This window comes from Tupaia chinensis, unplaced genomic scaffold, assembly GCF_000334495.1.
Source record: "Tupaia chinensis unplaced genomic scaffold, TupChi_1.0 Scaffold000492_1, whole genome shotgun sequence".
In the NCBI taxonomy this organism is placed as follows: Eukaryota; Metazoa; Chordata; class Mammalia; order Scandentia; family Tupaiidae; genus Tupaia; species Tupaia belangeri.
In genome coordinates this window covers 931,625-955,769 of record NW_006160004.1, presented here as the reverse complement: position 1 = coordinate 955,769, position 24,145 = coordinate 931,625, and the positions used below count along the sequence as shown (strand labels likewise).

The following is a 24,145-nucleotide window of genomic DNA, read 5'->3' as shown; positions in this document are numbered from 1 at the left end:
AAAAAAAAATAAATAAATAAATAAAATAAAGTGAAGAATGACCTCTCTCTTTTATGTAAGTCTGTATTACTTTAATTATTTCTGAAATTGAACCTCTTTTCAGAAGTTTGATACGATCTATAGTTCTTACTTTTGCCTTCTCAGTTTGGATATTATGTCCAATTTTCTAAGGAAATGTTAATATTTTCATTAATGATTATAAAATTAAAAAAAAAACATTTTGCCAGATGGTACATGCACTCACTCACCAGAGACAGAGAGAGGGAAAGTGAGAAAACACCCCTAAAGGGCATGTTCACACTGAAATCCTTTCTCTATTTCTCTCTTCTTTTAGTATTTTGGGCATGCACACACACGCACCTAGTGTGTTCCTCAAGCCGCCGGGTCTGGAACTCTAACCATATGGTTGGTCATATGGGATCGATCTGCCTTAACCACCACCCACTGGCTGGCCCTATAAAAGCTCTTTATTATATGTGCATGTAGGGGTCTTCAAAAGCTCATGGGAATGTATACCGTGAAAAAAACTATGTATAGATTTAAAAAAAAATTTGCACAAACATAAATTAATAAATTAACTCCATTTACCATGAACTTTTTTTTTTTTTTTGAGAGGTTTTTGCTATAGGGCGCGTGCGCTCGCCAGACAGACAGAGAGAGACAGAGAGACAGAAAGCAGGAAATCACCCCCCAGGGGGGATGGCCACGCCGCAATCCCTTCTCCTCCATTCTCCTCTCGGGATCTTGGGCACGCACGCACACGCGCCCGGCGTGAGTTTAAGCCACCGGGTCCGGGACTCGAACTGCGGTCGACTACGTGGGAGTCCAGCGACATAGCCATTACGCTAACTGCTGGTCCCGAACTTTTTGAAGCCCTCTCATGTACACCACACCAAAGGATGTTTTCTTCAATTATCATTTTCTAATTTTTTATTGCTTAAACATCAGACAGCAGTTGACTTCTGTATTTTTTTTAAATTAGCCACTTTACTAAATTATTATGTCTATTAGTTTTTATAATATTATTTATTATTTTATGCTATATCCATTATTATTTTTCAGTAGTTTTAGTTGACTTCTTGAGTAGTCCAGATATGCAAAAATGTCTCCAAGTAACAATGAGCTTTGCCTCTTCTTTTCTATTATTTGTATGTTATTTCTTTTTCTTATCTTATTGCATTGATCAGTATGTCTAAAACAGAACAATGAGTATCTTTCTCTTTAGTGAAAGATACTTACCATTTAAAAATTTTTTAAACTTATTAAAGAAGCATCCACAAATTTTGTTCTTGTTAAGTTTTTTTTTAATTAGAAATGGGTACTAAATGTTATAGACTATCTTTTGGGCTAAAGTTTATATTTTCTCCTTTGATCTAGTGTACAGTGAATTTCCTTAATATTGTAGATACTTACATTAAGCCTTCCTTACATTCCTGATATGAACTCAGTGGTTTTATTTGTAATGTGTTAGTAGACTCAGTTAAGATGGTACAGCAGTAGTGCAATACTCTGTGATGCTGGAAGCCATATGGAAGATCAGGGTCACATGTGCTTGTAATTCTAGCTGACTGAGAAGTCTGGAGGGCAGCAAACACAACATGAGATCCTGTTGAGAGTGCTTGTCTTTCACTTTCTGTCATGTGAAATAAATAAATAAACTTAAAAAAATGCTACTAGATTCTATTTGATAATAATTTATGTATGTATGTATATATGTATTTTTTAGGTTTTTGCCATAGGGTAGGTGTGCTTGCTGGACAGAGAAAGAGAGAGAGAGGAAAAGTGAGAAATCATCCTTCCGGGGGATGGCCATATCACAATCCCTTCTCCTTCATTCTCCTCTTGGGATTTTGGACATGCATGCACACACACCCTGTGTATTTTCAAAACTGTGTAGTTGGGGGTGGGAGTCCAGTGCCTTAACCACCATGCCATTTGCTGGCCCCCTTACTTCAGTGTTTATAAGTGGTCTATACTTTTCCCTTTTTCTATTCTCCTTATCAGAGTCCGATATGATCAGAAGTTTCCTTCTGTTCTGAGCTGAATATCTATTTCTAAGGCAGGGGGGACTGTGTTTTTCAAGTCACTGGTTCTGGGACTCAAACCATATAGTTAGTCATGTAGGATTCAGAACAGCAGTTCTTTTTCTCATAACAGGGCATGAAAAGAAAATTGATATTAGGAACTACCTTTAAAAAGAAATCCATGGGACAGCAGGTGGCTTAGTGGTTAAGGCACTGGACTCCCACTGGTTGACCCCAGTTCGAGTCTCAAACCCAGCAGCTAGCTAGAAACTTACACCATGTGTGTGCATACCTTAATCCCTAGAGGAGAATGAGGAGAAGGAATTGCTGTATGGCCATTCCCCCTGGAGGGGTGATTTCTTTATGTCTCTGTCTCTCTAGTAAGCACATGTGCCATATAGCAAAAATTTTTTAAAAAAGCAATCCATTCTTGGAACTGGCAGGTGGCATGGTAGTTAAGGTACTGGACTCCCTAGTGGCCGACCACAAGTTCAAGTCCTGGACCTGGTGGCATGCTTTCTTACTCTCCTTCTCTGTCTCTCTCTGGTCTAATTGAAGAATAATAATTATTTAATTTAACTTAATTTAATTTAATTTAATTAAAAAAGAAAAAGCAATCCATGGTTGACTTAAACTTAAACTTACCTTTAAGATGCTTAAAAAACAGGGTTTTTTTGGTATAAATAGTGATATGAAATGACTTCAGGATTAGGTGCTCTTGAATAATTACAGCTGTGGAAACCCCAACCCTTGCTAACCCAGCTGTACTCACAAGGTGAATTCTTCTTCCCAAGTGAGGTCGGTAGTGTTTCTGGGTAGGGTGCTTGAGAACCTTTGAACAGGGTCATTCAGCTGAGCTGTGCACACCAGGTTAATGTTGCCTAATTAAATAAAGGGATACCAGGTTGGCTTTGCTTTTTGTTTTTTAATTATATTAAGATATTGTTTGCATATATAAAGGATAAATTAAATAACTAAGTTCTTGGCTTACCCACTTCTGAGGGGCCTTTCTTTCATTTGCTATTTACAAATTCTCAAAGCAATGGACTTCACTGGGGTTGAAGAACTTTTTTCTGTACTTGACGTTAACAGCCCTGGACTGACTCTAAGCACCCCTACTTTCTCCCCTCAGTCCTAAGGCATCTACTGGGGGATCCTCACCTGGAGGCAACACCGCTACATGCAGAGATATGGCCACACTTTTAGGAAAGACTATTGTCTTGTCAAAGAAAGGGCTAGTTTAAGTCTAGACTTATATTTGGGATGACTCCTAAATCTGGAGCTTTCTCACAAAGACCTCTTTTCCCTACTTTGAACAGTTATGTGTTCCCATTATCTGTCTAACTCAGCTCAAAGAACTTCTCTCGGGCATTGGGTTTAAATACCAGGATATTTCACTAGTGAGTAGTGGTTTCTGCTTTGAGGCAATGTTCTGAACCCCCCCACTCCCTAACTCTATGGCAGAGTCCAGAATATACTATGTGATCAGTAATCGCTAGTGTTTTACCCCTTTACCAAGTACCAGGCAGGGTTAAGTACTCTACATGCATTGTCTTACTTAGCTTCTCAATCATCCTTCAAGATAAGACTAGAACCCAGAAAGGGGTGGAATGGGATAGAGGGTGCAACATCCTTCCAAGATGAGGGACAACACCTGGTGTCACAGCAGATGCCAGATCCTGGCCAACTAAGTCCACAGACACCATTTTCAGTAGTGTAGGATAAGCCCAAAGGGCAACACAAAAGCACTTTTTTTTTTTTAACCAGAAAACCATCTCCCACTGGCTTTAAAACAAGTTTCAGTTGCCAAGGTGACCAGCCTGCGCTTTTGGACCTGGGACAAACCCCTCACACATAAACACCAAGTACCCCTAACATTCTTGCACACCTAAAAAGAGCTCACCCCTATTCTTAGCAAAACTGAGTCCCACTGAGGAGATGTGTGTTCTCCTGGGGGCCCTACCTCTGGGACCTCAGCAATGAGTCTAGTCACCCACCAAGGGCTCTCCATCCCACAGCACTTCTGTATTCACCCTAAGTGTAGCCACTGCTTCCTAGAACCACGGAGTCCCCAGGTGCCCAAAGCCCTGGGACACCCCCTCCACCGTGCATGCAGTCCCCCCTCTCTAGATAAACGGAAGAGTCACGCTGTTCAGGGGTGCTTAATAAGTATGTCCTTATAGTTCAATAGTGAAAGAAGGAATAAGGAAGGAAAGAAAAAAGGGAGGCAGAGAGAGGGAAGAAAGAAGTTAAGGAAGAAAGGACAAATAGAAAGGAATCTACTAGATTAAAGAAAAAAGGCAAAAAAATAATCTTTTTCCTTTCTTCCCTTGGCCTCCATGCATGCAAATACTGGATCGGATTTTTAACTGTCAGGCATTACTGTTATGTTTGCTAGGTGTTCTTCCTGAACGAAGGCAGGGATCATGCTGCAGATCTAAAGGAGGGGTACCACAGGAGAGGTCAAGGCAGTCTCTCCACTGTGCTCAGGCAGGCCATCCCTGTGTGCCTGCAACACCCACCTGAAGCACCAGGATCATTTAGCAGCGAAGCTCGGATATTCCTCACCAGTAACTTGAATTCATGAAGCCTTGGAGGCTTAGGAGGACAGGATTCCTGAGCAGTAGAAGAGGTGCACTGTAAACTCTGAAAAAAAAAAAAAATAACAGCAGTGGCTGGGGGAGACCTAGGACCACCTGAGCTCTGTGGCCTGCTCTGTAGCAATGTTCTCTTCTTAGAGGAAGAGAGGGTACAATGAGCCATATCCCCTTCCCCTGATGGAGCCATCTCTACTCCACGTAACGAGTGCAAGCAGCAACACATCTGGCCAAAGGGCTCCCCACTTGCCACTGCAGGAGGAGACTGGGGTACAGCTGGCTACAATACACACTCACAGGTGCTGGAGAGTGAGGACAATCTCATCAGGCTGAGGGGGCCCAGTGCCCACTGGTACTGAGTGGTCACCAGTCAGGGCCAACAGCTGATGACCATGTCCCACCCTTAAGGCAGAGTCCAACATGCGTATGAGGGATATCTAAATACCTGGTGATAATCTAAGTATCTACAGAACTCTAGCAGCAGAGACCAGCTTCATTCTCATCAAGTCCTCATATAGGCATCAGGGCCTTTCTAGTAGAAACCAACCCCCAATCAAGAGGTCCCCACTTTCAAACCAATGTTTCCCAAACTCATTTCCACCTTTCACTCATTTCTGTAGGTGTTCTTTAAAGGGGGCTCTTTTCATTGGAAACCCTTGGGAATCTGGGCAGGCTTCTCAAAGGTGGCATGGGCCTCTGGGCAATACAAACCTCCTAGGCAGAGATCCTGAGTGATGATTTGACCTGAATGCCATTTTTCAGAATGCTTCCTGACATCTCAAGTGACACTAGAGTTTTGAAGGTAATTATCTAGACAGTACAGTTCTGAATGAGACATTTTCAACTGGGAGCTGAGGGTGCCAGGAAGCCAAGAAATCATTGCAGAAGTCCTCAGATTCCAGGGACATGAGCACTGGGGACAGAGTAATCCACATGTCTGGTAGAGAGATGAAATATTTTCAACTGTATGTGTGTGATATTATTATAATTTTGTGTCACCTTGACTAGGCCACAGGGTACCCAGATATTTGGTCGAACAATATTCCAGGTGAGTCTGTGAAGGTGTTTTTGGATAAGTTTGAGTAAATCAATACAATAAGTAAAGCAAATATGGGTGGGTTTTATCTAATCAACTAAAGGCTTGAATAAAACAAAAAGATCAACCCTTCCCTGAGCAATAATGAATTACTCCTGCCTGTCTGCCTTGAGCTGGGATGTTGGTCTTTTCTTGCCTTCAGACTTGAGCTGAAATATCAACTCTTCCTGGGTCTGGGGCTTGCCAGACTTCGGATTGGAATTTATACCACTGGCTCTCATGGGTCTTAGGCATCAGACAGACTAGAATTATACCGTCAGCTCTTGTGGGTATCTAGCTTGCCAAATGCAGATCTTTGGACTTTCTAGCATTCAAAATTATGTGAACTAACTCCTTATAATAAATTACTGGGTTATCAGGAAAGTCAAGATGCATTTTTTGCAGAGCAGCCCTTTCTTCCTATTAAGGCCTTCAACTGATAAAATAAAGCCCACCCACAGTAGAAAGGGTGACTATATGTGTATGTGTGTGTGTGTGTGTGTGTGTGTGTGTGTGTATAAAGTACACATATGTATATTATATTTATTCTGTTTCTGTAGTGAACTCTGACACAATACATGTGCCATTTTGAGAAACTTCCCAAATTTATTTGAAGGCATTATTGAATCTAAGGTAGTTTTGGTCCTTTTGTTTATTTTTTTATTCTTACTTTAAAAAATTACATTTAATCATTGTTCATCTTTACAGTATTCAAAGTTGGTCTTCCCAGCATGCATATCAGTCAAGTCAAAGATATTACCATATACATTATCGTCAACAGGGTGCCTTTTATTTGTTTAATTCCATGGATTCTAGAAATATACTACTAATTTATGAAGTTTCTCAAATTTTGACATTAAAAACTTACTGTCATATTCAAAGTAATCAAGAGTCACCTCTGCTGCTTGGACTCTGCTGTCACTTTCTGGTGGACAAGGGCCGCTACTTTCTGGTGACACAGTCTGATTCTCTATCGATGGGGAGGCCAAGCCTCCACCCTGCCCTAGGAAACTGCACAAATATCCCTGAGCTTCTTATGAGTCCTGCCCTTCTGCCCTTGCTGACTTGTGACTATCAAGAGGGTAAACACAGTTTCTTCCCTTGTTTTCTTTTAATTGTCAGAAGCATATACATTCCCCAGAGAAAAGCAGAGAGATAAAGAGAAGGAAAATGCACCCTACAATGGGTATCACACAACAATTTCCTCTCCTCCATTTCCCTATTCCATTAGGATTTGGGCATACATCACATGCATGTCTCTCAAGCCTGTGGGGCCAGATTTAAACCATAATTGACCATGTGGGATCCAGCTCCCTTTAGTCACAGACAACAGACCAGTCCTGTTCAAAATGATTGTTCATATCTGTATGAGCCCCCATGTCCAGAGCCACACAAAACACAGCAATCAGCTGATATCTGTCCAATAATCAAAGTCTCTAGATACTATATACTGACAGTTGGTGAAACCTTCCCAAGTATGAACCAGACCAAGAACCTGTACCTTACAAATCACATAAAGTTACATTTTCAAATTGACTTCATCAAGAACTATACAAGGGGTCTTCAACAAGTTAATGGAAAATTAGTATTACCAAAACAAACAAAAATACCTGGATTTTCCACCAAAATAAAGTTGTACTTTAATTCTATTTCCGTGAACTTTCTGAAGCAAACCCCTCATATAATAAAGATGGATGGTCTACCATACCATATAAGATCACTGCCAGTAGAAATCTTTTTAAAGTTTGAGGGACTGAAAGTGCCTGTTTTACTTAACCATCATAACAAGATCAGCTTACAATGGCCATCAGCCGCCTTAAGCAAAGGGCTCTTGATAGTTTACATCAACCCTAAGCATGGGCAAATGCTCTGGACAGGAATTTAAAGAGAGAAATCAGCAGCACCCTAGTTAGACAGTGCAGAGTGGCCTCAGAATGGGGAGGGAGGCAGGCACTATGGAAAAGGGTGGAACAGATGATGCTGGCCTTCTTTGCCCTACACTCCCAAAGGAGATAGGCTCCCAGAGCAGAGGCTGGTGCAGGTGGGGCCAGGTCATCAGCCCAGACTAAACAGTCTCAGTTCGCCCAGCACACCTGGCTCCACGTGCTCTGGAGCAGCATCCTCTTTGTTCATGTGATGTGTAGGTAGATCAAACCCAGAATGGTGAGGTCCCAGAGAGCAGGCTCTGAGTGGACAGTGAAAAGAAAGCTTTGATTCTTAGAAAGTGGAGGACCAGGGCCTGACCAAGACTGTGCTACAAAGGCCCTGCAAGCTCCCCCTCTCAACTCATAGCATGTTGGAGCTCTGAGTTCCAAACCTGAGGCTTCATCCCATTCCCACGGCCCACATCCATCAGCAGGCATTCTTGCAACCTCAGTTCACTGGAGAAGGTAGAGGAACACAGAAAATGCACAGGGGCAGGCATGACTCTTAACAGGGTTCAGAAATACCCATGAGCTGCAAACAGGTTTACCTGAACCTCCTTGACGTCTGCAGGCCTGCTGCTCAGAACCACTGAGGGGGAGGCTGAACTAACCAGACGCTTCAAAATGTCCTTGAGAACTTCAGAGATCACGTTTGTCTCAACCACTGGGTCCTAGAAAGAGGAAACAGTCACCAGATCATCCCATAACCAAGTGCTTATGCACCATGACAGGCAAACTCTCAATCTCTTCATCGTAATTCGATGTGAGGGCGATGCCTCTTATTGCCCTCTGGGACTCTGCTCTCAGATCAGGACAGGACAGCTGAGACACTCCCTCATTACCAGCTGGGAGGGCAGGTCATTTTACTGATTTCAGAAGTAATTCATACTCATTGCAAAAAAAAAAAAAATCTAAAAAGAAATAACTATACAACATGAATGTCAGTCTACCTGGAAGAGGGTCCTCTCCAGAACCTTACCAAGTTGGCGCCCTGATCTTGAACTTCTAGTCTCCAGAACTGTGAGAAGTAAAATTTCTGTTGTTTAGAAGCCCGCCCCTCTAGCCTATGGTATTTCACTTTTGTCTTAGTGTGTATTTATTCATGTCTTCCACAAGGGAGTGAGAGAGAGAGAGATCTCCAACAGGGTCTTCATCCCTCAATGTTCCTCCAGCCCCAGTCTGCTAGGATCATGAACACACACATGTACACTTGGCACATCCCTAGGGTATGAACCTGGGACCTTCCCATAGATTTCGGCACATGGAGCACCATGCTGTTGCTGTGCCATTACAGATGGCTAAGGTGTACAACAGCCTGAACCAGGACGCTACTCTATCAATAGCTAAATGGGTTTCTAAACTGTGCAGCCACACCTTGGAGTGCACACAGCCATGAACAGGTGACATACAACTCCACGTAACAACACAGATGGAACTTACGGACATAGCATTGAGGGAAAGAAGCCCAAAACAGACAGGCACATACTATTTGAGTGCTTTATAGAAAGTGTAAGAACAGGTGAAACTAATCTTTGCTGTTTGTAGCAGGCAGAATTCTAGGGTAGCCTGATGAGTCCTGCCCTTGAAGTGCACCTCATCTTGAATGCAGGTGGGCCTGTGATGTGCTTCTAACCAATGGTAAAGGGCAAGTTGTACAAGGCCCCCTTCTAGCCCACTGGAGTGCGAGATTCTCCAGTGGGCTGTGAAGAAGTTGGCTCCCATGAAAGGAAGGGCAGCCCCGGCTGACAGCCAGCAAGAAATTGAGGCTCTCAGTCCTGCAACCACAGGGCTGCATTTTGCCAACGATCACATGAGCCTGAAAGAGTACGGTGAGCTCCCCAAAACAGTGCAGCCTAGCAGAGACCTGGATTGCAGGCTTGTGACCCTCACCTTTGGACCCAGCTAAGCTGAACCCGACTCCTGACCTCCAGAAACTAAGAGGCAATAAGTACCTGTGGCTTCCAGCTGTCAGGCCTGTGGGCTTGTTACACAGCAAGGCACCAGAAGTCAGGATCACAGTCACCCTGGGGGGGGTCGAGGGTCGGGGGTTAAGCAGTGGGTAGAATGGCACAGGGGGCTCCCTGGGGAGTGGATACCATTCTGTTTCTTGAGCTGGGTACCTGATACTCAGTGATACATGCGCTTCATAAATATTATATCTCAATACAATTTTTTAGCAAGCAGGATCTATTTTTTAAAACTTCAGCCAGTCCCAGCACAGCAATAATGACAATGCTCCATGATGCTGAGGTTATGTGGGAAGTTCAGGGTTCTTGTCCTGAGGTCTTCCCGTGTATACCAGGCACATTCTGTCTAAGACTGGAACTAGACCATGGTACACCCTGTTGGGGATGCCTATCTGTCTGTCTCTCTCTAACTCTCTCTATGAAATATATACATATACGTATTTGTAGAGAGTTTGCCTTAGGGCATGTGCACTTGCTAGGGAGAGAAAGAGAGAGAGAGACAGTGAGAGGGAAAGTGAGAAATCACTCCCCCCCCAGGGGTATAGCCACACTACAATCCTCTCGAAAGCAGGACTGGATGAACAATTTCTCGCTGCGTTGGTATTCACACATTCCACGGTTCTGGAGAGAGCAGCTGCCATGGAGCTAGTGTCTGCCAAGACTCAGGGTCCCTCATGTCACTGCTGCTTTCTTCTGGGCAGCTCAAGGGCCCTGCGGTGTCCCTGTCCTTCAAGTTCCTTCCCCTTGGCTCTAAATGCCCTCACTGTGAGAGCTCCAACCACCCCAGCCTATCCAGGGGGTCAGGACACTTCCAGGTGCCCAAGTCCATCAGGGCTTCAGACCTACTGAGAACTTGCTCACTAGGGGGCTGGACAGGCTTTCAGAAATCCATCTAAAGCTCAGTCTGCATTGTCTGCAGGGCACGGCTAGCCTGATTCTGCCCTGCCAGGTCTTTCTACAGCAAACACAGGCCCAATCTGTCTCTCACTGAACTCTACTCTCTGCCATGAACTCTTAAAGTAATTTTTTTTCTTTTAAGTTTTTGCTATAAAGCATGTGCATTCATCAGAGCGACGAGAACAGAGAGAAAAGGAAAGAGAGAAATCACTTCCCTGCGGGGTGGGGTGGTGGTGGTGGTGGCTGGGGAGATGCAATACCTTCCCCTCCATTCTCCTTGCAGGATTTTGAGCATGCATAATACACTTGCATGCAGCCCCAAATTTTTAAGCCACTGGGTCTGGGATTTGAACCATGCAGCTTGCCATGTAGGATCCAGTGTCTTAACCTTCATACCACCTATGGGCCTGGAACTCTAATATATTAGTGACGGAAATAGCTGATGCTTACATGCTTTTCCCATGAGCCTGACTTGAGTCTATGTACGTATCTGCATTCATACTCATCTAATCCTTGTAACCATCTTGTATCATTATCTCCATCTCACAGATGAGGAAACGGAGATACAGAGACGTTAATTAACAGGAATGGGGTCACATAGCTCCTCATTAGTAGAGCTGGGAGTCAAGTCCAGCGGCTGAGGCTCCAGGGTCTGTGCTTTTAACAACTATGCCATTACCTCTCTCGAATAGGTCCTTGATAGCTAATTTTTAAAATGAAGTAACATCCAAATGGCATAAAGCTAGCCAGTTTCAATGATACATTTCAGGGATATTCAAGACATTCATAATGTTGTACAACCACCACTGACATCACGTTTCAACATGTCACCACTCCTCCCAAGTAAACACTACACCCTCTACCCATAGACAGACACTCCCCATCCATGTCTGTCTCCTGCAGGCCCTGACAATCACTAACCTGCTTTCTGTCTCTATGGACTTGCCTCATTTGGACATTTCATATGAATGGATTCATACAGTATGTGGTCTTTTGCATTTGGCTCTTTTTATTTGGCATCATGTCTTCTAGGTCACTCCCACTGTGGCATAGATCAATGCTTCATTCCTTTTCATGGCTGAGTAATATTTCATTGTAGGGATATACCACAGTTTTTATCTACTTATTTTTTCTGACCTACACAATTTCTTCACTTGACAGAGAAGGAAGCCCACGGTAACAGATGAGCTTCGCAGCACTAAAATGTCAGGTTTCACCACATTTGAGATCAGAGTAGCTATGTTGACAAGCTTCCTTCCAGTTCCTTCCCTGCCCATCTCCCTATACCATCTGTATCCATCTAGAGTCTGTAGGGTCTGTCACCAGCCTACTAGGCCAGTTATGGGACTAACTTAATTCCAGAGTTATCTTCACTGGGAAAGCCCCATTTCTCACCAATGGTCAGAGAAATGTGTAGGGTATTAGGGAGTGAGAAGGGCAGGAAAGATGTAAAGAGTGTGCCAGGCATACCACCCTTTGGGTGAGAAAGGGAGAATAGAGCATTTTTGCAGAGAAACACACAATGGATAGACAAAAACTAATGACACAGGTTGCCATGTGCAGAAGTGGATGGGGGAAGAAAGACAGGACTTCAGAGTATAACTTTGCATGGAGATTTGGCTTTTAAATCACACTGATAGTTTTACATAATCAAAAACACATGTAAGACAACCAAGATGGGAAGATTAAAACCTAAAACTGAATAATAACAGATGTAAACAAACTTAATGATCATCAAATTGGTAACACGGCCACACAGAGAAAAAAATTAATTCAAATAATTTTTGAACAGAGAACTCTACCTTGTGAATACATTCTGACAAAAAGTTCAGTAGAGCAATCCTAAGCTTTGCTAGGTTGGATGTCAGCGGTGGTGTGAAGCAATTGCCAAACTGTTTTGAGCATATCGAAGGCCTGAACCAATGATGCCATTGTGGATCAAAGGAGATGCAAATATGGAAAGGAAGAAGATAAAGGAAATACATTGAGGACTGGGAAAATACTTAGGACACATACTTTATGTAAATAAATCGTCAGGTACAAATTGTATACATACAATTTTGTATGTATGCAAGTTTTAAAAGTACAATTCAAACTTAAAATCAAACAAAAAAATCAAACAAAAAAATGAAATAAAAAATCTCACTGCATGCATCTATATAAAGGCATGAAAGTTCAATATTTATTGTCATGGTCCAGCCACAATGGCACAAACAGTAGGGTGCTGCTGCACAAGATGGCCACATGGGATGCCTGGGTTTGGGTCCCAGACCAACCTAAACAGGCTGGGCGCAGTAGCAGGGACCACCAATCCTAGTTAATGGGGAGGCAGAAGAAGCAACTGTGAGATTCTGTCAAAAATACTCCTTCCCGTTGTTGGGCCAGTCAGTGGCATGGTGGTTAATGTGGCTGGATCCATTATGGGTGACTGCATGGTTTGTATCCTAGACTCAGTGGCTTGAAAAACACACCAGGTGCATGTATGTATGCGCCCAAAATCCCAAGAAGAGAATGGAGGAAAAGGAAACGTGGCATGGCTAATCCCCTCTTGGGAGTACTTTCGCACTTTCTCTCTCTCTTGCTCCCTTTCTGTCTCTCTCTCCCTTTCTCTCTCTCTCTCTGGTGAGCACATATGTCCTCTAGCAAACTAAGACAACAACAACAACACCCTCCCCCCACCACATTTTTTAAAAAGATAGGTGGGGGTGTATGCAGACAAACTATTAACCTCACTTATTTCACTGTAGTGATACCTCAGTAATTAAACTAGAATCTGCAATGGAGCAAAATTATAAGGAAATACAAAAGCCACTGGGAAAGAATAACCTAATAACTTCAGCATATATCATTTTTGCATGATTTTTCCAGCAAGTGACTCCACAACTGGGCTCCGTGTGCCCACTCACAGCTCCCAAGTTCACCTCTCCAAACACCTAAGCCCACGGGAAGTGAGAAGTATCTCACTTACCTTCAGATTTTAGATACATCATTGCAAAAACCACAAACAAAGGAGGCCCTACCCTTGGAAACTGCCTCCGGACTGTGCCTGAGTTGTGAGTGAAGCCCTTCACGTACAGGAGAGAGCATCTGATCACAAGCCACACAGGATGTCAGGGGAACCCTGGGCTGCTTATGAATGCTTAAAAATTTTCCATCCAATTAAACATACATTTGGTTTGGGGGCTTTGGAGTCAGTGCAGCTTGGGTTGAAAACCCTACACTGGGTCTACTCACCTAGTCCCTAACAGTGTCCTGGCAAGCCAAAAGGCCCAGCTCACATCTCACACGGCCATATCACTCTGCGAAGGCAGCTAGGCATGGGGCAGAAGGCTGCCAACAGAGCTGCGTGGCTCTGAGCCTCGGCCCCAGCCCCACTGTCTTCACGCCTGTGTTTTCACACACATATTCTCACAGCAGAAAAATTATGAAAACTTACGGACTGACCTCCCCCAGGGCTCTGGGCTGGATCTTCAGGGCCATTTCTGGCACAGTGACAAAGGACCACCTAATCTGGATGTCTTCTCGCTTTTCTCTCAGGTAAAGCTCCAGCTATTAAAGAAAAACAGAGGTTACTGAAGGGCTGCACTCCCTACCAGAGCCTTAATGTATGTGTGTGTGTGTGTGTATACATGCACACGTGCATATGTGTGTGCATACGTGTGTGCATGTGTGTGTGTGTGCATGTATCCACATGGGGTACATTTATTTATTCACTTATTTTCAGAGATTATCACTTAGTCTCCCCCTAGGCATAGTATGTGCTTCGGTGAGCACATATGTCCTCTAGCAAACTAAGACAACAACAACAACACCCTCCCCCCACCACATTTTTTAAAAAGATAGGTGGGGGTGTATGCAGACAAACTATTAACCTCACTTATTTCACTGTAGTGATACCTCAGTAATTAAACTAGAATCTGCAATGGAGCAAAATTATAAGGAAATACAAAAGCCACTGGGAAAGAATAACCTAATAACTTCAGCATATATCATTTTTGCATGATTTTTCCAGCAAGTGACTCCACAACTGGGCTCCGTGTGCCCACTCACAGCTCCCAAGTTCACCTCTCCAAACACCTAAGCCCACGGGAAGTGAGAAGTATCTCACTTACCTTCAGATTTTAGATACATCATTGCAAAAACCACAAACAAAGGAGGCCCTACCCTTGGAAACTGCCTCCGGACTGTGCCTGAGTTGTGAGTGAAGCCCTTCACGTACAGGAGAGAGCATCTGATCACAAGCCACACAGGATGTCAGGGGAACCCTGGGCTGCTTATGAATGCTTAAAAATTTTCCATCCAATTAAACATACATTTGGTTTGGGGGCTTTGGAGTCAGTGCAGCTTGGGTTGAAAACCCTACACTGGGTCTACTCACCTAGTCCCTAACAGTGTCCTGGCAAGCCAAAAGGCCCAGCTCACATCTCACACGGCCATATCACTCTGCGAAGGCAGCTAGGCATGGGGCAGAAGGCTGCCAACAGAGCTGCGTGGCTCTGAGCCTCGGCCCCAGCCCCACTGTCTTCACGCCTGTGTTTTCACACACATATTCTCACAGCAGAAAAATTATGAAAACTTACGGACTGACCTCCCCCAGGGCTCTGGGCTGGATCTTCAGGGCCATTTCTGGCACAGTGACAAAGGACCACCTAATCTGGATGTCTTCTCGCTTTTCTCTCAGGTAAAGCTCCAGCTATTAAAGAAAAACAGAGGTTACTGAAGGGCTGCACTCCCTACCAGAGCCTTAATGTATGTGTGTGTGTGTGTGTATACATGCACACGTGCATATGTGTGTGCATACGTGTGTGCATGTGTGTGTGTGTGCATGTATCCACATGGGGTACATTTATTTATTCACTTATTTTCAGAGATTATCACTTAGTCTCCCCCTAGGCATAGTATGTGCTTCAAAATGGAAAGGAAGACCCCATACTCCATTTAATCTCCCTTTTCCAGGACCTTCCTCTGCCTCAAGTTACCACTCTGAGAGGAACATCAGTATTGGTGGCTAAAGGCCAGATGTCATAAAACCCTGCAAGTTAATAAGTTGTAGTGCTTGGAATTTCTTTTTTGTAGGAGTATCACCAAGGCATTAAGGAGAAGGGGGTAATAGTCTGGACCCAGGAGGCCTTATCCCTGCCCTTGGACTTGACTTTCCCACCCCATGCTCATGCATTCCCTGAAGATAGTGTACAGACAGTAATGGCATCCTCACCATCTCTTGCCTGGGCCACTACAGCAACCATGAACTCTAATAATGCCTCATCCAGTCCTACCTATCTGTGAATTAGAACAGTGGCCTCCAGGAACCAGCAGTTAGTGTAATGGCTATGTCGCTGGACTCCCACGTAGTCGACCATGGTTCGCGTCCCGGACCCGGTGGCTTAGAACTCAAGCCAGGCGCATGTGCGTGCGTGCCCAAGATCCCGAGAGGAGAATGGAGGAGAAGGGATTGCGGCGTGACCATCCCCCCTGGGGGGTGATTTCTCGCTTTCTGTCTCTATGTCTCTCTCTGTCTGTCTGGCGAGCGCACGCGCCCTATAGCATAAACCTCTCAAAAAAAAGAAAAAAAAGAACAGTGGCCTCCAAAGATGTCCTGCCCTAATCCCTGCAACCTGTAGATATGTGACCTTACATGGTCAAGGAGACTTGGCAGGTATGACCAAGGTAAGGACCTTGAGATGGGGAGACAATGTTGGTTCCTCAAGTGAGCCCATGGAACCACATGATTCTTTAAAAATAGAAGAGAAAATCAGAAAAGAGGGCCAGCATTGGTCTTTAGGACCTGAACTACCACTGCAGGGTGGGAAGAGGGGAGACACATGCCATGAGGTTGCCTCTAGCAGCTGGAAATGCCCTCAGCATCCAGCCAGCAGGGAAACAGAACCTCAGTCGTACACCCCAAGGAACTGAACTCTACCAACATCCCCCAAACAGGAAGGGAACAAATGCTCCCCTAGAATTTCCACAAAGGGAGGCAGCCCTGACAACACCTTGATTTCAGGCTGTGCTCAACATCTAACCTCCATCTGCTGTTTTTTTTGTTTTGTTTTGTTTTGTTTTGTTTTGTTTTGTTTTGTTTTGTTTTAAGGTCCATCTGCTGTTTTAAGTGACATTTCTAATAATTTGTTTCAACAGCCATGGCAAACTAATAGAGGACCTTTTATATTTCAGCCAGATACTTTTTTCTAAATAAAAATTTCTAATTTTTCACATCTTCACTCCCCAACAACCCACCACATAAAATGGCAGGAGAGACCAGCTTTAGACCATCTGAATTCTCAGGCTGCTTACCCCATGCTAGATGCAGGGTAAGAGAAAAACGACGACTTCCACTTCTGAACCATTTCTACCACGTGTTTTCTTGTCCTATAATTCTGAATAATCCAAGAAGTGTATTTTGATCTCATTCCAGGTAACCAAGGTTTTCCCCTACCCTCATTGCCCCAAGCAGGTGTGGAGGGCATCTAGACTGATTGCTGGCACCTTTTGGCACTTTTGATCTGACAAAGATCAGAAAAGCAGGGGTCTTCCTGGCTCGAGCAGCTGCCTCAGCTCTGCAGTGATCCACACACTGGCTTTAGACTGTGTTAAGAGATCAAAGATGAAATTCTGTTTCTGCCTGAATTGCTTAAAATGGCAAGAACACTCTGATACAATGGGTGCAATCTTAGAAACTATTATTTCTTTGGTTTGTATTTGTAATCTTCTCTAGAGTCATTCACTTCTGAAATGGGTTTCAAATGTTGGATAAATATGACTTTGAAGGCTATTTTCTAATCACATAGTACAAAACATTTGGAGGTCATGGGAGAGTGTTAACATCTGGGAACTCCATGAGGTCAATGCTCAACTGTGTCAATTCCCTAAAAGAGAGTGTTACTAGGATGGAGTGGGAGGGTCAGAGGGTTCAAAATATAGCCACTTAGGTACCAGAAAACTTGGTTGACATTGGTTATTTAAAATTAGGCTTTCTTAGAAAAGCTTATGGAATATCATCTTCCTTTGTGATTGAGAATTATGTGACCCCAAAAATTAGTAGTTAGAATATAAGTAACTAGACTATAAGGCACAAAGGAGATAAAATGTGGGTTGACCTGTCAGGGACCTCTACAAGAGGCCCAGGAATGTCCATTTTTTTAAAAAAAGGTTTTTGCCCTAGGGTGCATGTCTCCCTCCACTTCCTGGAGAGAGACACACAGTGACAGAGAGAGAAGAAATCCCCCATCCCCCACCAGGGAGGATGGCTATGCCACAATCCCTTCTCCTCCATTCTTCTCTCAGGATTCTAGGCATGCATGCACACATGCTCAGCATGATTTCCAAGCCACTGGGTTCAGGACTCAAGTCATGGTTGGTCATGTGGGAATACAATGCCTTAACCACCACGTCACCAGCTGGACCTAGAAATGTCCATTTAAAAATTCCGGCTAAATAAGTGCTTCAGCAAACATTTTGCTCCATGTAAGTGATGCACAGTTATCTGACAATTCAGGCATGCAGAAATCTAAGACTACTAAGGTTATTACAGGTACATAAGTCTCTCTACATAAAATTATATATATATGATGCATGTAATCACATATATTATATATGTCTCTTACATTTGCTGTAAGTCTTTTATTTGAAAAATAATGGAATGCCAATTTTTAACTTATAAAACCATAATAAGTTCTTTTTTAAAAAATATTTAATCAATGTCATCTTTACAGCATACAAAGTCCAATTCAAGATATTCCCATACAGATTAAGGTCAGGGAGTGAGATCCTACTTTAGTCTTTTTGCTCAGTATTGCTTTGGCAATATGGGGCCATTTATGATTTTGGACAAATTTTATGATTTTTTTCTAATTCTATGAAGAATATCTCTAATAATTTGATTGGGATTGCATTGAATTTGTAAATTAATTTGGGTAAGATTGACATTTTTATTGTATTAATTCTTTCAATTCAGGAACAAGGGAAGTCTTTCAACTTTTTTGTATCTTTTTCTATTTCTTTTTTCATTCTTCACAGTTTTCCTTTTAGAGGTCCTTCACTTCTTTGGTTAGGTTTATCCCTAGGTATTTTTTTGTTTTTGTGGCTCTTGTAAATGGGATTGATTCCTTCAAGTCTACTTAGTCTGTTCATTGTTGGTGCATATAAATTGATTTTGTATCCTGCCAATTTATTGTATTCATTAATCACTTCCAGGAATTTTTTTAAGGATTCTTTTAAATTTTCTATATATATAATCATGTCATCTGCAAACAGAGATATTTTCACTTTTTATTTCCCTATTTGAATGCCTTTTATTTTATTCTCTTGTCTGTTGCATTGGTTAAGACTTCCAGCATTATACTGAAAAAAAGTACAGAAAGTTGGAAGCCTTGTCTTGTTCCAGTTTTTAGAGGAAAAAAATTTCAGCTTTTCCCCATACAGTATGATGTTAGCTATGGGTTTTTCATATATGGCTTTTATTATGTTGAGCCCCCTGGGCTTTTATTTATTGGGAGACTGTTTATTACTGATTCAATCTTATTGCTTGTTATTGATCTATTCAGAATTTCTATGTCTTCCTGATTCAATTTTGATAGATTATAAGCATCCAGAAATTTGTTTATCTCCTTCAGGTTTTCTTGCTTGTTAGTGTATAGTTGCTCGTAGCATTCATTCATGATCTTTTGCATTTCTGTTATATCTGTTGTAATATTGCCTATTTCATTTTTGATTTGATTTATCTGGTTCCTTTCTCTGTTTTATTTAATTAGTCTAGCTAATGGTGTGTCAATTTTGTTTATCTTCTCAAAGAACCACCTTATGGTTTTATTTATTTTCTGTATAGTTTGTTTATTCTGTATTTCATTTATCTTTGCTTGAATCTTTATTATTTCTTTTCTCCTGGTGTTTTGGGGTGTTTTGTTGTTATTCCAGTTCCTACATAAGTTTTATTAAAGTTGACTTTTTTGAAAACTAAATAGAGGAATGCCCCAGTCCAGATGCTTGGCTATGTTCCAGGGTACTGTAGACATAAATTACAGCGCCTGACTCTGAACCAGAGCCTCATTTCTCATCTCAGAGGCACTTAACCTTATCCTATCCATCTACACCTTGGACTCAATGCCTTAAAAGGGAAAACTCTTAATTTAGTGTGTGTGTGTGTGTGGGGGGGAGTATCATACTCTTATGTTTTCCACATACAATGTAATATGGAACTTTATTGTTTGCATATCAGGAAAGGGCCAGCCCCATAGCCTACTGGTTAAGGCAGATCCCATATGGCTGGCCTCATGGTTTGAATTCTGGCTCTGGCAGTTTGAGAAACATACTGAGTACATGTGTGTAAGTGCCCCATATCCCAACAGAATGGAGAAGGGACTGCACCATGACCATACCCCACTGGGGGGTGCTTTCTTCCTCTCCTTCTCTCTCTGTCTCTTTGTCTCTCTTGGGTGAGTGCATACACCCTCTGGATGTTGAAAATAAATAAATGAATGAATGTCAGGACATGAATGGTAGGTAAGAAAGAACTGCCCTGTAACTGATACCAGGTTTACCCTATTAGTTTATGAGAGCTGTTCCCAAGACTTGCAAAATTTACCCAACTTTACCTGTACGTGAAATGGGGAGAGCTGCACATCGTACAGGGGGCACCCTGCACCCACAGCTGAAGCGGACCCCACATGCAGCAGGAACTGAATGGACTGGCCCACCACGTGACAGACCACCACCTAGAGGGGGACAGGATGGCAGGTGAGAGGCGAGCTCAAACCAGAGGCATCTTTAGATCATTAAATAAAATCATCTGCATTTAATACCTTAGTGAGGACAAGAATTCAGTCTCAAACTTGATAAATATTCACATTTGCATCTTTTCTATTTATAGTGGTTTAAAAACTGGAAACAACGTTTCAAGTCTTGCTCCCTGATGGCTTTTTCCAGTGCTAAACCCTGTTGTAGCTATGCTCAATCCATATATAACCAAACTTTAAAAAAAAAAAATATTGCTTTTTTCTATTTTTCCACAACGACCAATTTTAAACTCCTCAGACAGTTCAACATTCACATAGAGTAAAAGCCATTAGCCATCTTCTTTTGCTGAAAATGAACCTTAAAAAGAAAACAAGTTATAGATATTAAAAGATAATTTATTCAGGACAGAAGAAGTTGTGATTACCTAAATAATTTTTAACATATTATGGTTTTCAAAAATGTTTTTAAAATGTTTTTCTCAATTCTAAAAGAGTTGAGAGTAACTAAGTGAAATGCTAAACAATGACAAAGTTATATAGCTATAACAAAAACAGAATTATAAAATAAACTCATTAAGGCTCTATAAGACAGAGTCAATTTATTACATTAGAAATAAACCAACCTATACTTCTGATATAACTCATAAGGGATGAATTGTGTATCTTTCACAGCACAGAAAATTACTGAGTTTGGTCATGGAATCCTTCTGCAGCAGATTTTCTAGAAGGACAGATCAGCAACCCCCCTGTGCAGAATGCCAAGCAAGCACTAGCTGTAATTACAAGGCCAGGGAAGGCCAGGTGCCATGTATGCTTACCAGGCTCAGGGGAGGAGCATGCTTCTTGAGCATTGGGCGACGTGGTGGGCAGAAGGAAAATAGTAGGGGGCCAAAGAACTGGCCAAAGTTGAGTCATCGGAAGGCTGAGGGTGAGGAGAGACTGACCTCCACATTCCCAAGAGACCTGCTACTCCCACTGCAGGCACTTGGGGAGGGACAGAAAATTATTTAATTCTCTGGTGTATTTATCAGAATCTAAAATACCAAGTAGAAAGATGATCAAAATAATGACCTTTTCAGGATCTGCTGTTCTACCAAGTTCAGGGCCAGACGTTCCCTTTTCCTTTTCTAGCCCCTAGCTGTCCACTTCCAGTGCACCGCATACCCAGTTCTCTCCGTGGTGCCCACCTTCCCACTTGAGCAAAAAGAGCACCTGTACATGGAGCCCCTGGCAGAAGTCACCTTCTAATGTCCGCATTGAAAGACCTCGAGCCCACAGATTTGGAAAAAGAACATCTTGCCCTTTCTCTATACTGGCAGAAGTTTGCACAATTCTTATTTTTACTTGTTTTTGTAACAGTGCTCTCAAAAGATTGATTTAAACGGATTAGTTATGTATCTTCATCATTTCCAGAGTTCACTAAGGGTTAGTACAAGAAAATGTTTATGTAAGAAATGTCATCTATTCATGTTAAAAATAAATGATCTATAAACAATCCTTCTTGGAGGAACCTATTTTGACGCCAGAGGAGTTACACACTCCAACGATAGGACATGGAGAAAAGCCTCTGTCCTCCATCTCAACAGCCCAGGCCTTTTACTGCTTTGAGTGAAAGAAATAAAATAAAATAAAAAAGAAGAATACCAGTATACTTCTGTTATTCCTTTGAAATCTTCTACACTAAACAAATCAGAATTTCACCAAGAAAACAGTGTCATCAGTGCCTCGATCCCATTCTACAGAATGTTTCTAACCCCCCTTCCTGGGTCCCCAGAGAGCCCAAGCATTTGATTGAGAGCCAACAAATAAGTAAACAGATAAAACAGGACTTAAAAACTTCTGGAATGCAAGGCTCCAAAGCTCATTCAAGCCACATCAGTAAAGCAAAAGCAATCACTAACGGGGACCACTCTGGGTCAAAATATCCTTTCAGAGAGATGCTCTGAGATGTTCTCCAAAGCCCTTTGGCTTCTCAACCCTCTAAATGAAACCAGTCACAGGGACCAACTCCTTCTAGACCTGCCCTCAGTGTGCAGCTGGAAAAGCTCATCAAAGAAACTACCAGAACCTGTCTCAATATTTTGATATGGCCACATAAAGCACGCCTAGTGTTTCTGTGAAGTCCACTCAGAGGGCCGACCACAAGGGCCAATCTTTTTCCAGGGCCAGCCTCGGTACCTGCCACCCTGAGAGTAATAACTCCCCATTTGTCAAATAGATGAGAACAAAATGCACAGGCAGCTTTAAAAATAGGTAATCTTCTTTTAGCATATTAAGGTGCTGTCCACAGTAGGGATTAGATTCTCTCGACCCATGCAAACAGCGATGCGGCCTTTGCTGTCTGAGTTGCAGATCGCTCATGCGTGTTGAGCATCCTTCCTACCAGTTAGCCTTCCTAGGTGGCCAGACCGTCAAGGGCTGACATCTAGCTGAATGCCTATGAACGAGTAGAGGTCCCGATTCTCAATCTGGCATCTCCCTACCCCAATACAACAGTGTTTATGGGGATCCCACCTCAGCTTCCCAGTGACTCTCTAGGAGCAAATTTATGTCCTTATCGCTTGGGCTTTAAGTATCTCCCTTTCTTTCCCTCTGAAACAGTCCATTAGACTGCATTTGGGGAAGTTAAATAAAAGCAATAGCAAGTATCCTTGGTGGTGACAGTAGACTCCTCCAACATACACACGAGCCCACCACACTCAAAGCAGGACTCCAGGAAGCTGAGGACTCCTCCAGCTACAGGGATGAGTTTTCTTGGGAATAACTGGCCCTATACTCATTGGCTTTATTCTCTAGATTTTTGTCCCAAAGCAAGCAAAGAAGTCCTCAGTTATATAAACCATTTTAAAATCAAGCACCAGAAGCCTGAACTTTGTATTCTAAATAACCTTCCTCTCAATGTGAGAGTGTTTTACGGAAGATGGCCTACCCACATTGAGGGTCTCAGAGGTGGAGGTTCTGAGCCCAAAGAGCACCAGATAAAGACTTGAGGGTAGACAGAGGATGGTTTGGGTCAGAGCAGCTTCGTCCAGTCTCTGGATCGAGAGAAAGGGCAGCAGTGGAAGCATCACCAAAATGTGGACGAGCCGACAGTCCTGAAAGCCCCATTCATTGTAACTTGTCCTGGCAGAGCAGGATGGCGGAAGCCTCCCCACCTTTCTGTGCTCTCCCACGCCTCAAGACTTAACTCAGTCACATACCTGTGCAAATAGCTCTTATCTTGAGACCATACCCTTTGTTTAGATGTGGGGCCAAGAAATCCCAGGCTGAGGTACTCCTAAGTTGTGCCATTGCTTCCCTAACGTCTTCAATTCTTACTGTACACTTTCACTTTCCTTTTCAATTAAGCTTCTTGCACAGCTGCCTCAGCTCCTTCTTCTCTTAGAACACTCTAGAGGACAAGAAATGATTTAATTACTCTTGTCTCCAAAGGAACCAGAAACACAGCTGAGAAAATGCATCTGAGCAGTTTATGCTATTGAATATTTTCCACTTTAATCACACAATATAACCCCTGAGAAAAGAGCGCCAAAATAAAGTGGAAATAAAGACCCTTCATACTTCCTAGTCAGGTATCTCTCCTAACTATGCAGTTGGTTCTCTTATAAAGAGTCTTTAAGGTAGTATGAATCAGTTATAAGGTATAGTTTCTACTCTGGAACAGAGACTCAATTTAAAAAGTAAAATCTGGGACCAGCAGTTGGTATAATGGCTATGTCGTTGAACTCCCATGTAGTCGATCACGATTCCAGTATCTGACCCAGCGGCTTAAACTCACGCTGGGTGTGCGTGTGTGCATACCCAAGATCCTGAGAGGAGAATGGAGGAGAAGGGATTGCGGCATGGCTATCCCCCTCGGGGGGTGACTTCTCGCTTTCTATCTCTCTGTCTCTCTCTATCTTTCTGGCGAGTACACATGCCCTGTAGCA

The 24,145-nt window shown here is 42.8% G+C and overlaps 1 protein-coding gene across 1 annotated transcript in view; it reads right to left on the bottom strand.

Annotated features, from left to right (window-relative positions):
* The window catches only part of C2CD2 (C2 calcium dependent domain containing 2), a gene marked incomplete at its 5' end in the record, with an annotated part of 74,868 nt that overhangs the window by 22,783 nt on the left and 27,940 nt on the right, over positions 1–24,145 (bottom strand). Inside the window, 5 exons of the mRNA XM_006156373.3 lie at positions 2,797–2,905; positions 4,547–4,670; positions 8,170–8,292; positions 15,074–15,178; positions 20,076–20,195. Coding sequence (XP_006156435.2) covers positions 2,797–2,905; positions 4,547–4,670; positions 8,170–8,292; positions 15,074–15,178; positions 20,076–20,195 — 581 coding nt within the window. The remainder of the gene's footprint in view (positions 1–2,796; positions 2,906–4,546; positions 4,671–8,169; positions 8,293–15,073; positions 15,179–20,075; positions 20,196–24,145) is intronic.